An 18,004-nucleotide genomic window follows, 5' to 3' on the forward strand; every position below is an offset into this window, starting at 1 on the left:
ACAATATCCAACATGCCTTCCTTCTAAAATTCCACGAGTGTGGAACTGGAGGATACATATTTCAACATAATAAAGACTATATATAACAAACCCATAGCTATAACACTCTATATGAAAAAAAATTTGAAGAAATTCCATAAAAATTAGGAAAGTGACAGGGCTGTCCACTATCTACACTGTCTACTAGTCTACTGTTTCTCTTCTCTTCTCTTCTCTTCTCTTCTCTTCTCTTCTCTTCTCTTCTCTTCTCTTCTCTTCTCTTCTCTTCTCTTCTCTTCTCTTCTCTCCTCTCCTCTCCTCTCCTCTCCTCTCCTCTCCTCTCCTCTCCTCTCCTCTCCTCTCCTCTCCTCTTCTTTTTTTTCCATGGCAACACATCTTTATTTTATTAGGAAGGAAACAACAGAGCACCCCCCTCTGGCCTCTTGACAGGCAATCCTCATGGGAACAAACTAGAAACGCAGTGAGCACACTTTGTTCAACAACTCTTTTGGTGGTTTCTTCCTTATCAGGACACAAAAATAAACCCCAGTGCACTGCTCATTCTTAACACATCACCTCCTCCAAAACAACAACAACATCATCATCAACAACAACAACAACAACAACAAACCTGTAACAGCTAAGTTGGACAGACAGTTAAATAGCCTCTTCATATCTCTCAAATTCAAGGAACCTCAATTTCATGACTGTTGCTGGATGCTCCATAATCTTGGGGCATGAGCATTTACTATACAAAAGCACTATAAACAGCAAGGGATATTAGCAGAGGGGCAAGAATAAATAAAGAGAAAAGAGAAAAGGGGGACCCTAGAGTTATCATCTTTTCCCCTCTTGATGATGAAGCCTGGAAGATTTATCTAATATCTATCAAGAATACACTTTTTTGGTTGAGATGGGAGATATCCTCAGGGAAGTCTCTCAGCAGGTTAAAGAGGAAGCAAGACAGATTGAGAGTGGTGTAGGATTCATGCTATAGAAGGAAGAGGACAAACTTTTCCATCCACTGTGCCACAAAATGGAAACATGACAACCTAGACACCAACACTCCCTCAATTCTTCTCTGGTATATGTCACACTATCTGGGTCAAAGTGATGGTGGAGCCCTTGTGTTTATCAAAGCAATTCATGGTCTTTAGGCTGCAGATCATGTGCAGACCATAGGTTAACATGAAAAGCATGAAGAGGGTGGAGAGCAGTCCCATCCAGATGCCCCGAGAGAAGCCAGCACAGTTGCTAGCATAGAAGAACTGTTCACCAGTCACATTGAAGACCTGGATCTATAAGTTATGAAGAGTCATCTGCCAGAGTGAGGGCATGTTGCCCTTTCTTGCTCGGACTGCTGACATACTCATAGAAAAGATGGAAAGAAAAGATGCTAGGTACTGTGACTTGGGAAACATTGAAATGGGCAACAGAGACATTGCTGTGGATTTCAAGTCATTCCATGGTAAACCAATACCAGGCAGATACTGGGTAGATGCAACTAGTCAGAGTGAACTGGAATGTCACTGTTGTACCAAAGAGTGGCTCATAGGTCAGTGAAAGCATGGCAAAGGAGTCATTCCAGAAGAAGTTGGTCAAGTTACAGTTCTCCACACCAAAGGTGAGGGAGGTCAAGTCTTCCCATTCATCTTTGCATACTACAGAGTAGTTCTGTGCCCAAAATAGGATCCTTAGGGCAGTGCCATTGTAACTCACAGGAGGATGGATCACAGGTGATGCCACCTGAGTCTGACACCCAGTCACCATGGCTACACCACAGACTACTCTAGAAGGGTGGACTGCAGTAAGAGCTGCAGTGTAAGGGACATCTTCAGACTTGAGTGTGCTTATTACCTGTCCTATGACCTCATCCTTACCTATGAGGACCTTCCTGGGCGCCAACAAACTGGAGATTACTGTGTAGGGCAGATGGATGAGTAGCAGGGCAGGAAGGTGGCACTGAGCTTCAGATCCTTTAGGGTAGCTAGATCTACATGCAAAGGATTAGCCCCAAGCTTCTCCTGTAGGTAGGTAGTCAGAGTGCTGATTGCATACCAGTCCCCAGCAGGAGAACTGGTGAAAAGAGTGCCAAGACTAGGGTGTTCTCCAGGTTAGAAAAGGCATGGTCCTGTGTATTTCCAAACACACCACCATATGTGTGAAATCCTCAATGCTTAGCTGTAGCAAGAATTATTAGAATGGAGGTGTCTGGCTGGCTCCTCGCTTAGCCTCCACATTCCTGCACTAATGCTGGCTGCTGGTGGCTGTCTGGTCCCAGCTGGGTGTCCTCTGGGCTTCTCTCTCTAGTTTGCCCTCCCCAGCAACCAGTTGCTGTGCTTTTAGCTCCAGTTCCATCGTCCCTGAAGCCACTAGTTTCTTCACAGCCATAACCACACAGTTGTTGGTGGACCCATCTTCTAGTAGTAACCCAGTAAATTAAAACTCTTGATGCTTAAAGTTAACCAGAGGATTTATGTATATCAATAAAATCTCAGTACACAAGATGCTCACACAGATTAGAAAGTTATCTCAATATTCCGAACCTTTAGATTTCATATCTTCCTATTTACTTGAATTACTCTGGTCTAGGTCTACTGCCATTTTGCCGTTTTCCTCTCCCTTGCATTTTTTTCCTGTAGTCCTGTCTCTGCCACCCTTAGCTCCACCTCCCTTATTCCTGTCCAGTCACAAGCCTCCCACTACAAATAGATTGGTCAGGGAAATTTCTGCCACACTTAGCTTGTCCTGTAGGACATTGCAAGAGCCCAGCTCCAGGGCAGCGTCTAAGTAGGTAGAAAGCTGCATATTGCTGGTGATATGGCCCTCAAGTGTGTTGCCCACAGGAGCCCACAGGTCGCACTGTTGCTGCCATCATAGCCTCAGCCTTGTGCCTGGGGCTCCGAGGCCATTGCAGATTAGATGACCCTATACTCCATTTCAATACAGTGTTCTAAGCACTATCGAGGGCACTAAGACAAGAGATGAAATTAAATGAATAGTAGCAGGAAGAAGGCAAGCACTCCTTATTTAGAGACAAGGTGATATTGCACATAAAAAGTTCACAAATTCCACCAGAAAACAGCTAAAAATAACATTTTTAGAATCATGGCAGGTAATAAAATCAATGTACAAAATCAGCAGCATTTCTATATACCAATAATAAACATACTAAAAATGAGATCATGGAATCACTCGCATTCACTAGATCTTCAAAAAATAATCTAATACTAAACTTAACAATGAAGGTGAAAAACCCATACAGTGAAAAGTTTAAATCTCTGAAGTAAAAGATCAAGGCACTAGAAGACTGAAAGGCCTCTCACACTCATGGATTGGTAGGATTAGTATTGTGAGAATGACCATCTTATCAAAAGCAATTTACAGATTCAGTGCAATCCCAATCAAAAGTCTCATGATCTCCTACACAGGAAGAGGAAAAAAGACCCTAAAATTCATGTGGAACCACAATAGATCCAGAACCACTAAAGCAATCCTGAATGAAACAAATACGTTGGAGGTATTACCATATCAGATTTCAAGGTATATTACAGAGATATATCAATAAAAAATGGTACCAGCACAAAAACAGACATGTAGAGCAATGGAATAAGTTATATGTCCCCAATGAATGCAATGATGCCAATTTTGTATTTGGTGTACATGTGAAGAACCTACACTTGAAAAAAAATAGCATCATCATCATCAAATGATGCTAGGATTACTGGGTGTTCATAGGAGAGTAAATTAAACCCACATCTATCTCCCTGCACAAAAATAAATTTCAAATGGATCAAATACCTTATTGGTTACCTTCCACAACCTGAAAAATCTCTGTCACTGAAGACACTACTTATTTATATCACTGAACTTGGAGAAATTGAGCTGGTGCCCAACTAGAAGTTTCACTCCCACTGACTAACTGGCACCAGTAGTGCTGGAAGATACTTTGCATGCTATTGGACGAGAAAAGTCATTATCAATTTCAGCCAGATGCAAACTCTGTGACCTACGGAAGCAACACACAAATGATATATGCTGGTGTAATATTGGCGAAATGTTAAGGGAGTAGCAATTTTTAAAAATTGTATTTAAAGTCTATTCCATGAAATGGAACCCATACCTGACAGTGGGAAATTATTCAAGAATCTGAAACTGTGGACCTAGGGGAAAACCTACTACTATTACTCTGCTAAAAGCATAGCAATAGAATGACTCTTAATGACCTACTGCTATATCCACAGATCACATCAGAGCATTGCTCAAGTGTCATCAGAGAAGCATCTTAACGTAGTAGATGATAATTAATGCAGAGTCCCACAACTGGATGAAGAGCAGAGAGTGAGAGACTTCGAAGCATTCATCCCTAAATGGGAGGTTTTCATCAAACCTCTCCCCTCAAGGCTCAGGGGTCTGGACAAACAAGGAGGTAAAGATTGCGAGAGCTAGAGGTAGTGAATGATTTCAAGGAAACAGTGTCTTTCAGGCACATCAGGTCTGATATATGTAATATATATAATATATTATATTATATATATATAATATATATATAATTATATATAATAATAATATTACATATATCTGTATATCTCCACAGAGCAGGCAAAAAACTTGAACAAATTGAAATAAAACAAAACCCTGAAATTGACAAGGGGAAGTAGATAGAAAGTCCCATCACTAACTAAACAGCTGTTTACAATTGATACCTGCTAGGAAAGATAATACTAATTTTCTCAGAGTGTCACTGGATGTATTAACCATACTCCAGAGCAGGCTCATGCCCAGGAGTAGTTGACCAACACAAAATGAACTCTGTGTGTATGTATGTGCATGCATGCTTGTGTGTGCATGTGCATGTGTGTTCATGCGTGTGTGTGCATGTGTGCTGTTAGTTCATTCATTCATCATTTGCTCTTTGGATCTTCTTGGCTTTTCATTTGGTTTGCTTGTTTGTTTGTACTTGCCTTTTTAAGAGAAGAAACAAGCCCATAAATTTCAGTGTGTAGAGAGATGGAAGGAAAAGATCTGGGATTGGGTGGAAGCAACATGGTCTAAATATATAGCACAATTTTTTGAAAATTAAAAACCTCATCGTGAAACTTAAAATACTGAAACTGGTTGAAGAAAACATAAGGAGTTCCCTATAGGAGCAGAAAAGGACTTTTTGGTCAAACTCCATCTGATCAGTAATTAAAGTTAAGAATTGACCAAAGGGACTTCAAAAATAATAAAAGAACAATCAATGGAATGAATAATCAGTTGTACTTCTGATAGAGAACTGATATCCAGAATATACAAAAATACTAAAAGTTCTAGAAAATGAATCCTTCATTTGTCTGAACAGAGAGTTTCAAAAAGACAAAAATGGCTAAGAAGTATCTCAAAAAGCATTCAACATTTTAAGAAATTGGGAAATCCAATTTATAACTACTATGCGAGCTAATGTTATCACATCAGTAAACTAAGATCAGGAAATAACTGACAGTAAATTCAATTGAGGATGTGACAGAGGAAGAGGAACTCTCGTTTGCTATTTATGGGACTACAAATTGATGCAGCCCCTCTGGAAATCATTGTGGAGATTTTCAAAGTACTGATCCTTGGCATGCACCCTAAGAACTTGACATTCTATTCTGTAGATAACTGAGACAGCCATGACCATTCTACCTTATATAAATAAGCTACTATATTTGTAATTATTCCATAGCTGTAATGATACTTCATGTACAAAGTAACATATGGAAAGGAGAGAGGTTTTTTTGTCTTATGGTTCCAGAGGGATAATAGTCTATCCTGGTGGGGAGGCATGAGAACAAGCATCAGACATGTTTAACAGGAACAAGTTTCTGAGTGTTCACATCTTCAAATTGCAAACCAGAAGCATGGAGAGTAAACTGAATGTAAATGATGCTTCTAAATATGAAAGCACACCTCCAGTGAGCCACTTTTTCAAGCAAGGCTGTGCTACATAAACCTACCCAAACAGTGCCAACAACTGGGAGCAATGTGTTCAAATACTCAAGTCTATTGGAGACATTTCTTATTCAAACCACTTTATCTATAAAATGGAAACAACCTAAACATATTTCAATGGATAAATAGACAAATAAAATGCAATACATATATTTAGTGGAAATGTATTTAGCTTCAAAGAAAAAGGAAATCATGGAATTTGTAGCTTAATGAATAGAACTAAACTGAATTTCACTGAGTGAAGCAACTTAGACCCGGAAAGACAAATGCCATATGATCTCTCTTATTTGTGGCTCCTAACTGTGTACTTTTGGATGTGATTTTATAACCTAGATTTAAAAAGAGGAGGTAAGGAGCTTCAGAGAGTAATATAATAGAATATAGGTTCTATAACGAAGAATGAGGAAAATGGGATAGGATGGGAGAGGGAAGGCAATGCTGAGGGAGTTGGGTATAGAAGGTATAAAGAACACTCAGGATGATTGAAGAAAAAAAAACTTTAGGGAAACACTGAAAACATAGGAGCTGGATGAACTAAGTTGGAACTGAGTTTCAATCTGTATCCTTGAGGACTAGCATTCACAGTATTGGAATAATCTGAGCAAGCTCCCAAGGGAGAAAAGCAATCAGTAGTTTTGTCAAGCTATAAAGCCTATGAAACACAATAATGACCATGGCAAGATAAACCAAGCATTTAATAGTAGCACTATGTCTTTGGGGTAACCAGCAGTCACCTAATTGAATTTTAGACCTGTTAAGTAGAAGGGAACTCATGCCTGGTACTATAAATCTACCCAACTACTTGTGGCTGATGAGGTCATGTATCTGGAAAAATAATATTTAACATTATCACTTTAGTAAAGGAGTATAATATTTAGCTTCTTTCTAACTACCTATCCGCATATTCACATATACACATATAAACATATATATATATATATTTATATATATATATAAATATAAATAAAACTATGTGTATATATCCTCACTCAAGATGATATTTTCAAGTTCCATCCATTTGCCTGCAAAATTCATGGTGTCTTCATTTTTAGAAGCTGAGTAATATTCCATTGTGTAAATGAACCACATTTTCTGTACCCATTCTTCAGTTGAGGGACATCTGGGTTGTTTCTACCTTCTGGCTATTATAAAGAAGGCTGCTATGAACATAGTAGAGCACGTGTCCTTGTGATATGGTATAGCATCTTTGAGGTATATGCCCAGAAGTGGTATAGCTGGGTCTTCAGGTAGAGCTATTTTCTGAGGAACTGTTAGATTGATTTCTAAAGTGGTTGTACCAGTATGCGATTCTATCATCAGTGAAATAGTGTCTCTCTTTCTCCACACCCTTGCCAGCTGTTGCCTGAGTTATTTAATCTTTTTTTTTTCTGTTTTTTTTTTGGATATTTTATTTACATTTCATATGTTATCCCTTTACCCCATCCCCCACCCACCCGGGAACCCCTCATCCCCTTACCCCTCCTCCTTCTTCTCCGTGGATATAACCCCCACCTACCCCCCCCACTCCCACTTCCCCACCCTCAAAATTCCCACCCCCTGGGGCGTCCAGCCTTCATGAGGTCAAGGATCTCTTCTTCCACCTGTGCCCAGCAGGGCCCTCCACTCTTACATATTCAGCTGAAGCCCTGGATCCCTCCATAAGTGCTCCCAGGCTAGTGGTTAGGACCCTGGGAGCTGTGGTTGGTTGGTATTGTTGCTCTCCTCATGGTGCCACAAACCCTTTCAGCTCCTTCAGTTCTCACTCTAACTCCTCCATTGAGAACCTCATGATCAGTTCAATGGCTAGTTGTGAGCATCTGCCTCTGAATATGTCAGACTCTTGAAGGCCTCTGAGGAGACATCCATATCAGGCCCTTATCCGCATGCACTTCCTGACTTCCACATCAGCATCTACCTTTGGTGACTGCACATGGGATGGATACTCAGGTGGAAAGGTCTTCAAATGGCCCCTCCTTCAGTTTCTGTCCCTCACTTTGTCTCCGTATTTGCTCCCTTGAGTATTTTGTTGCTCCTTCTAAGAAGAACTGAATCACCCCCACTTGGTCTTCCTTTTTTATGAGCTTCATGTGGCCTGTGAGTTGCGTCTTAATCTTTTAATCTTTTAATCAGCCATTCTGATTGGTGTGAGGTGAAATTTCAGGGTTGTTTTAATTTGCATGTCCCTGATGACTAAGGACTTTGAAGATTCCTTTAAGTGCTTCTTGGCCATTCAAGATTCTTCTGTTGTGAATTCCCTATTTAGCTCTGTACCCCATATTTTTGTTGAGTTGTTTGGTTTTCTGGAGGTTAACTTCTTGAGTTCTTTATACATTTTGGATATTAGCCCTCTGTCAGATGTAAGGTTAGTGAAGATTTTTTTCCCAATTTGTAGGTTGCTGATTTGTCCTATTGATGATGTCTTTTGTCTTATAGACACTTTTCAGCTTCATGAGGTCATTTATCAATTGTTGATTTATTATTATTATTTATTTATTTATTTCTCCAAATTTTATTCCCCTCCTGGTCCACCCTCTGATTGTTCCACATCCCATACCTCCTCCCCATCCCCCTGTCTCCACAAGGATGTCCCCACCCTACCAGAACTCTAAACTCCCTGGGGCCTCCAGTCTCCTGAGGGTTAGGTGCATCTTCTCTGACTAAACCTAGACCCAGCAGTCCTCTGCTGTATATGTGATTGGGGCCTTATATCAGCTGGTGTATGCTGCCTGGTTGGCGATCCAGTGTTTGAGAGATCTCAGAGGTCGAGATTAATTGAGACTGCTGGTCCTGCTACAGGGTCACCCTTCTCCTCTGCATCTTCTAGCTTTTCCCTAATTCAACCACAGGGGTCAGCAGCTTCTGTTCACTGGTTGAGTGCAAATATCTGCATCTGACTCTTTCAGCTGCTTGTTGGGTCTCTTGGAGGGCAGTCATGATAGGTCCCTTTTTGTGAGCATTCCATAGCCTGAGAAATAGTGTCAGGCCTTGGGACCTCCCCTTGAGCTAAATCCCACTTTGGGCCCATCGCTGAACCTTCATTTTCTTGGGCTTCTCTCCATTTTCACCCATGCAGTTCTTTCAGACAGGAACATTTATGAGTCAGAATTTTGACTGTGTGGGATAGCAACTCCTTCCCTCACTTGATACCCTGTCTTCCTGTTGGAGGTGGCCTCTACAGCTTCACTTAACAATAAAAGAATGGCTGAGGGAATTACCATCCCTGACCTCAAGCTTTACTACAGATCAATAGTGATAAAAACTGCATTGTACTGGTACAGAGACAGACACATTGATCAATGGAATAGAATTAAAGACACAGAAATAAAACCACACACTTAGAAACACTTGATCTTTGATAAAGAAGCAAAACATATACAATGGAAAAAAGAAAGCATCTTCAACAAATGGTGTTGTTCTAACTGGCTGTTGATATGTAGAAAAATGAAAATGGGCCCCTATTTGTCACCTTGCACAGAGATCAAGTCCAAATGGATCAAGGATCTCAACATAAAACCAGATACACTGAATCTAGTAGAAGAGAAAGTGGGAAAGAGCCTTGAACTCATTGGCACAGGGGGAAATTTTCTAAACAGAACTCCAATGGTACATGCTCTAAGATCAAGAATTGATAAATGGGACCTCATGAAACTGGAAAGCTTCTGTAAGCAAAAGATTTTATTTTTTATTGGATATTTTATTTATTTACTCAACTGTTGATTTTAGAGCCTATGTCATAGGTGTTCTGATCAGGGAATTTCCTACTGTGCCAATGAGTTTGAGGCTCTTTTCAACTTTCTTTTCTATTAGATTCAATGTATCTGGTTTTATGTTCAGCTCCTTGATCCATTTGGATCTCAAAAGAACATACATGGTATGTACTCACTGTATCGGATATTAGCCCAAAAGTACAGAATACCTAGGACACAACCCACAGTCTTTAAGAAGTGTAACAAGTAGAAAGGCCCAAGTGAGGATGTTTCAATTCAACTTAGAAGGGGGAAGGAAATAATTATGGGAGGAAGAATGAGGAAGGGACCTGGGTAGGAGATAGAAGTGGGAGGATAAAAGAAGAACAGAATCAGGAAGTGGGGGAAACAGGAGAGAAGCACAGAGGGCCAAGAGAATGAATGAACATAAGCAGAATGGGGGTGGTGGAGGGAATGGGAAACCCCCTAGAAAGTACCAGAGACCCAGGAGGTGAGAGACTCTAAGGATTCAATGGGGTGGACCTTAACCAACATGCCCAACATTGGTGAGAGGGAACTCAATGAGCCCACCTCCTGTAGATAGGCAGGACCTCAAGTGGAGAAACAGGGTTACTAATTTACAGTCAAAATTTCTTACTGAGAACTTTTCCTGTCTAAAAGAACTATAGGGACAAACTGGAGAAGAGACTGAAGGAAAGGTGGTTGAATGACTGGCCCAACTTGGGATCCATCTATGGGAAGGCACCAAGGTCTGACACTAATACTGATGCTATGATGGGTTTACAGATAGGAGCATGTCATGGCTGTCCCCTGAGAGGCCCTACCAACAGCTGACTGAGACAGACACAGATACTTAACCCAACTATTGGACTGAAGTCTATGTCCCCTATGGTTGCATTAAGGGAAGGATTGACTAAGCTGAAGGGGAGAGGGATCCCATTGGAAAACCAGCAATCTCAACTAACCCAGACTCCAGGGATCTTCCAGAGACTAAGCCACCAACCAGGAGCATATACAGGCCAGCTTGAGGGCCCTGCTACAAATATAGCAGAAGTCGGCCTGGTCAGGCCTTAGTGGCAGAATATGTGCCTATCCTGGAGGGACTTGAGACCCCAGGGAAGGGTGAGCCCTGATTCGGGGGAAGCCCCTTCTCAGAGGCAAGGGGAGGAGGAATGGGATGATGAATTGTGGGAAGGGGACCTAAAGGGTGGCAACAAAGGGAATGTAAATAAATAAAATAATAAAAATGGAAAAAAGAGTAAACAAAGGAAATGTTATTTAATGGCAATGTGTTTGTGTGTCAAGTGGTAAGTCATCATATGTACTGATTATTTTTTGTCTACTTGACATAAATTATAGTAACCTAGAATTAGCCTCAGTTGGATTGGCCTATGGGCATATCTAAGTGACATTTTCTTGACTAATGAGTGATGTGGGAGGGTCCAATAGGTGATTGTATTCCTGGGCAGGTGGTCCTGGTTTGCAGATGAGAGCAAGTTAAGCAACTCATGGAAAGCAAGCAAGTACAACACATTCCTTCATGGTCTCTGGTTTAGTTCTTGCCTCCAGTTTCCTGCTTTAAAATCTTGTCTTGGCTCCAAAGAATGATGGATTATAATCTGTATACAAGGTAATCCTTCTCTTTCCTAAACTCTTTTGGTCATGGGTTTTACTATAGCAACAGTAAGTATATCACAGGCATGGACTGTAATGCTCTTCTATTTTGTTTTATGAAGCATGATCTTACTGTGTATCCAAGCTCCCTCGAAATTCTGATCCATCAGTCCCATGTTTCAGGTTCTGATATTATAGACATATTCTAAGATGTATAGTTCTAAATTTTTATTTTAAATTTAATTTTATTTAATAATTGTACATACATGTGAGGTACAAGATGACAGTATGAAAGTACAATACATATAACCTCAACATAATTGTCATTAATATTATCTAAAATGTTTATCATATTTTTATGTTGAGAACATACAAAATCTCAGTCCTTTTGTTTGAAACAGAATTAATGTTAGACAGACATATTTACCTTACTACATTATCAAACACAGATGTTGAGTAACTATTCTACTGCACAAGCTGCAAACACTAACTATATTGCTTCTTCTTACACTTCCTAGTCTCTGGCAAACATTATCCTATTCATTTTGTAAAACATTCTACATATACATGACAACATGCAGAATAAGACTTCCTATAACTGACATATTTTACTTCACATGTTATTCATGTTGCTGTAAATAGCACAATTTAATCATTCTTGTGGTTCAATAATATGCATATATATACTTGAATATATATTGAATTCAATATATTCACATATATACATATATTTAAGTATACGTATGTGTATAGATACTTAAATGTGATTTGCTTGCTTAAATTTAAAATTTTTATGTTCTTAAAATCTTCTGCAGGGCATTTTTCATATCTTTGTTTCTCAGACTGTATATCACAGGATTAAGGAGTGGAGTACCCACGGAATAAAACAGAGTCACAACCTTCTGCATTCCAGCTTCATGCTCAGATGTTGGGCTCAGATACATTATCATCACTGAGCCATAGAAAAGAGAAACCACAGTCACATGTGACCCACAAGTAGAGAAAGCCTTTTTTTGTCCATCTCTTGAAGGAACTCTGAACACAGTTCTCAGGACCAATATATAAGATCCCATAATGAAAAGGAAAGGAATAACCAGGAGAAGAAACATTATAATTGTCCAGAAAAACTCCATCAATGGGTGTCTTGAGCAGGCAAGGGCCAAAAGAGGACCTGGATCACACAGGAAGTGGTCTATAATTCTGGACCCACAGAAGGACATCTGGGAGATGATGATGATGGGAACAGGGAACCAGAGGAAACCAAGCACCCAGCAACTGATCACAAGAGTGTTGCAGAGGCGCCCAGTCATGAGAGCAGGATAATGTAGAGGCCTGCAGATGGCAAGGTAGCGATCAAATGCCATGACTGCCAGGAAAAAGCATTCTGTAGAACCAAAGGAGAAGAAGAAATAGAACTGCAGGAAGCATCCAGAGAAGGAGATGACCTTGGTGTCAGAGAGGAAGTTGGCCAACATGTTGGGGACTGTGGAGGTGACATACCAGATCTCCAGGAAGGAGAAGTTGGCCAGCAGGAGGTACATGGGGGTGTGGAGTCTCTGATCACAGTACACAGCACAGATGATGGAAGCGTTGCCCATGAGGATGAGGAGGTAGACAATGAAGAAGAGGACAAAAAGGAGGATCTGTCCCTCCCTGGGGTAGGGGAAGCCCAAGAGGATGAAGCCAGTGATGGTGCTGGAGTTGATAGGGCTGCTGAAGGTTTTCATTCGTCTGTGCCCTGTGAAAGCACTAGAAATTGTTGAATATTCTAGAAATAGCTGAGGGAATTTAATTTTTGCCCGAACAGAAAGCAGAATAGTTTGTTCATCATCTATTCAATATTTATTGGAGTTTTACAGTTTGCTAGGTATTTTTTTCCAAGCACTGGATATTCAACAATGAACGGAAAAGTTTAAGCCCCTATTCTGTGCTGCATAACCAGCCACTCCTCTGATTCTCTTCCATTGATATAAATAGACCAGGTTGGCTATTTCTTCATCAAACACCATTGTAAGCATATATTCATGTAATTGGGATATCAAGGAATATTATTTTGGGTGTGATAAAAGATATACATGACTCTTACATTTAGAAATATCTCTTAGTTAAGAAAAATGAATGGAAACTGCTAATGGTTGTACATACCTGTAATCCCAGCACTTGAAATGTTGAAGCAGGAATGTTAGGAGTTCAAGGCCATCATCAACTATATACTAAATTTGACTTTAGTTTGGGTTACAGGAGATCCTTTTTCAAACAAACAAACAAACAAACAAACAAACAAACAAACAGAAATGAACCAATGAAAAGAAAAGGAAAAAATGAATAAGCATATTTCATTAGTATTCATTAAATAGACATGTGGTACATTTATTCTTAGATGAGTTACTTGATAACTCTTGGGAGTAAAAACGTGGAAGTTTTGATGTAGAATTGTAGCTCAATTGTAGAACACCCACCTAGCATTCATTAAGTCCTGATTTGATCCTTAAGATTGCCCAAACTTGAAACGGAATGTTAGTGTAACCTAAATTTAATCTGAAATACAGAATAACTGTATTTCAGTGTAATCTATTGGGTCTTTGTTTTAAGTAGCAAATTCATGTATTAATCCATCAAAATTTCTAGTGGAAATTTATGAATAACTAGAACTTAAAGACATAGGCAAAGCTAAATTTAATATCAATAATTTGATGGAAATGATATGTGTTCATTAGGAGATGCAGTCCTCTCTCAGCAGAACATTAATTTGGGGCTGGGATGCATCTCAGTGGTAGCTGTGATGAGCTCAATGGTAGAGTACTTTTCTATCATGTCAGACATACAAAGGAGATTGATCTTTACCATGAAAATCCCAGAAATAAAGTGCCCTTCCTCAAACTCAAAACTAGGAGACAAAAACAGCACATAATCCTTGGTCAAGGACACTTACATTATTCAAATAGAACAACCAAGATTCTAAGTTCTCACTCAGTTTGTATTACTGTATGGGTTTCCTGTATGGGATTGGATGGGGCAGAAGGGGAAAGGTGTGTGCAGGTAGAGAACTGTCTTCTATGTGTGTGTATAGTGGGATATTCCCACCCTCCTACATTTGCAATAAATCTCAGTCATTGTGCAGTATGAAAGGTAAGTGGAGTGAGGAAGGGGAGGAAAGAGAAGGAGGCAGAGGAGGAGAGAAGATGGCTGTGGATGTGTGCGTGTCTCTAGCAGTCTAAGGTAGTTATAATCTCTAGGTTAGATACTTGGGCAACAATTCTAATTGTGAGGGCATCTTGTTAATTGAGCATTTCCAAATATGTAAATCTATTGGATAATCTTTAAGCATTAAGAGTCTTCATTCTGCCGTGTACTGCATGCATATCAGGAATGGTCTGGGCTCAGCTGAGCCCAGCATGGTAGATTGGAAGAGCCAGACACCATACTGGCTTCTCATGAGTTCTAGCATCTGCACATCTAGCTAGCTGGAGCCCTGGTCAGAGCTGAGGAGCAGTAGGAACATGGAGGCTGCCTGGAACAAGCCCAACCAGGTTCTGTTTTCTAAATATTACCTGCTACATGTGTGCTAAGATTTTACATTCATCTGTTCACGGACTCAGATTCAGGTTTCAAATGACAGAGTATTTACTTCTCACGAGAAAGAACTAAATTCAAATTCCACAAGTATCTCATATTTAAAAAATTTAAAAATATCACTCAGGATATTAATTATTTTAAATGAAAACATTTGCCCTAATTTTCCTTGCCTTTTGTATATGTTTCAAGAATGAATCCTAGGATTTTTTGATACAGTCTTTACTGATAAGTGGCAAAAAGGACATTAACAATATTTTAAATAACTAATGAATTCAAGCTATTTAATCACAAAAGGTAAGATGACTCTCTCTCTCTTTCTCTCTCTCTCATACACACACAAATAAATCATTAACTGTCAGTGTTTGTGGTTAAACATTGAAGAATGATAACTTAAAAAAAACTCAAATAATTTATTGCCTAATAGTGGCTGTGTGGTTTGGTATAAATAGCTTTACCAATTTTTCTAAATTCTCAATGTATGGACCAACATCTATTTGTACTATTTATTTTTCAAAGCATAGATAATTGAGTAAATATTTGAAGGCTGCATTTCTCTCTTTTGCAATGTCTTATCTATTCCATTTCCTTCAACCTCATATGCAACAACACAGATGTCATTCTCACAGGCTCTGTTTCCAATCTATCCCTTGATTCCTTGGCTGGTCTCTCTATGCCACTCTGTGTACCTACCTCAGGTTCAAACCTACATTATCATATCTCTGGATTGTTACAAAATCTTCCTGAATGATCTTTCTGATTTTTCAGAGTCATCCAGTAATCATATTGACTTTTTATAATTTGATCAGAGAACATAATTTCTCTGGACTTAGTAACTTTCCTAACCTAGTGTAAAATCCAAGCACCAATTTATTATGTATAAACCCCTAAATAATCTGGCCTTTGCCTATGTTTATTATTTTCTCACTTCTATTTCCTTGTGTGCCATCACATTTCCCAGTTTTTTCACTTCCACAGGACTTCTTTCTCTAGAAGATGCCTGTTTTTCTCCTGCTTAGGATTTTTCGTGTAGGTTTTCTCTTTGGCTAGAAATCTCACCTAATCTACATTATTTTGTAGTCTCTGGGTCAGTATCTCATGAAGGCTTTTTGAATCCATTTCATTTTTGTTGCCTTGAAAAATATCCTGGGAAAAGCAATGTCACTGTTGGAGGTTAGAGTTGGTCACAGTGGAGAGGTCAAGGTACCAGCAAATTGAATGCCATAAGTGCATGATGTCAGCATTCATCTCACTTTCTCCACTTGTGCACAGTTTAGAATTCCTTACCTATGGAGTGGAACCACCCACAGTGACCTAGTCAGGACAGTACCCCACAGACTGGACATAGTCGATACCTCACTGAAACTCTCTACCCAGGTGATTCTCATCAAGTTTTCAATTAAGACTAGCCAAATCTAAACAGAATTCTCAATACCACAATCACAAATGGCTGGGAAACTCTAAGAAATGTACAATGGCCTTAGCTATCAGCCAAACGCAAATCAAAACTACTTTGAGATTCTATTTAACAGTTGTCAGAATGGCTAAGATGAATGGCATGGGTAACAAGTCATGTGGCAAGGGTGTGAAGAAAGAGAAATACTCCTCCATTGTTGGTAGGAGTGTAAACATGTACAGCCATTATGTAAATCAATGTTAGTTTCTCAAAAAATTGGAAATCAATCTACTCAAGACTTAGGTATACCACTCTTGGGCATATAACTAAAGGACACTGCATCCTACCACAAGGACACTTGCTTAAATATTTTCATTTCAGCTTTATTTGTATTAGCTAGAAACTGGAAACAACCTAGATGTCCCTCAACTGAAGAACAGATAGACAAAATGTGGTACATTTATACAATGAAGTATTATTCAGCTGTTGAAAAAATGACACCATGAAATTTGAAGTCAAGTGTCTGGAACATGAAAAAATGATCCTGACTGTGGTAACCCAGACCCAAAAAGACAAATATAGCATGCCTTCATTTATGAGTGGATATAAATTATTAAGTAAATGATAATCAACCTACTATCCACAGACTGAGACAGGTTAGGTAAAGGGGAAGGCTCTAGGGAAGATGCATGGATCTCCCTGGGAAGGAGAAGTAGAAAAGGTTATGTAGGTGGACTGAGGACAGTTGGAGATATGAGCAGGAGGGATCAGGTGGAGGGAAGGGATGGATAGAGAGTGAAGGCAAAGACAGCTGGAATTGGGGAGTTCTTTCTTCCTGTGTGTGTGTGTGCACGCACGCGCGTGTATGTGTATGTAAAACTAGAACAATAGAAGCTTTCTGGAATCCATGAAAGAGATTCTAGTGAGCAATCCTAGTTATGGAGGATATGGAGCCTGAACTGGACATGTTTTGTGTCTTGACAAGGTTTTCAGTGGTGCGACTGGGTTGAGTCGTTGATTGAGGGTGCTCCAGTGGAAATTCCTAAACAACTCAGGCTGATGATAGGACATAAAGTTGCTCCCTGAAAACTGACACCAAGGTGCCATTGCAAAGGATAATATTTACACAACTCACTGAAGGTAAAGAGATCAGGCTGTTGCCTGCATGTAGCATTCACTCCTATGTTCTAGTCTCTTTCAAGTGAGATGATACTCTGTAGGCTATGAAAAGAGAGGCCTGCATACTAATGCAGCCACAAAACACTTGACCTACAATCTGTCCTGCCTGCAAGGTATGCTGGGGTAATGCTGGCACAGAACTTATGGTAGTGGCCAATCAATGTTTGATTTAACTTGAGCTTCATGCCATGTGAGGGAACCAATGCCCTACACTGCATGGATAGCCAGGAACTGGAGGCTGAATAGCCCAGAGACCTAGGATGGAATGAAACCACAAGTGACAGACAATTTATCAACCAGTCAATCAATCAATCAATGAAATAAGTTCTAATGATATTCTGCTATACTCATAGATTGGTGCCATGGGTAGTTGTAACCAGAGACACCTACTCCAATAACAAATAGGAGTGAGTACAGAGATGGCCAGACATTGTGCAGAGAGTCTAGACTGGAGAACTCCATTGGGTTTCTTCCCTTGGAGCTCAGGGAACACAGTAGGAAAGGAGGATAGATTGTTGGAATCAGGGTGGATGGAGGACACCAGGAGAACACGACACGGTGAATCAACTTTGCAGGGCTCACT

At 39.8% G+C, this 18,004-nt stretch overlaps 1 protein-coding gene and 1 pseudogene across 1 annotated transcript; both read right to left on the minus strand.

Annotated features, from left to right (window-relative positions):
- Nucleotides 1-1,070: 1,070 nt before the first annotated feature.
- Nucleotides 1,071-3,575, minus strand: LOC114613247 (annotated as a pseudogene).
- An 8,489-nt stretch (nt 3,576-12,064) lies between these two features.
- Nucleotides 12,065-13,033, minus strand: LOC114613335 (olfactory receptor 11G2-like). The gene has a single exon (XM_028758611.1). The coding sequence runs from the start codon at nt 12,998-13,000 to the stop codon at nt 12,065-12,067; it is 936 nt and encodes a 311-aa protein (XP_028614444.1). The 5' UTR covers nt 13,001-13,033.
- Nucleotides 13,034-18,004: the final 4,971 nt, after the last annotated feature.

The sequence above is a fragment of the Grammomys surdaster genome, unplaced genomic scaffold (genome assembly GCF_004785775.1).
Source record: "Grammomys surdaster isolate TR1022 unplaced genomic scaffold, NIH_TR_1.0 126198, whole genome shotgun sequence".
NCBI lineage: Eukaryota > Metazoa > Chordata > Mammalia > Rodentia > Muridae > Grammomys > Grammomys surdaster.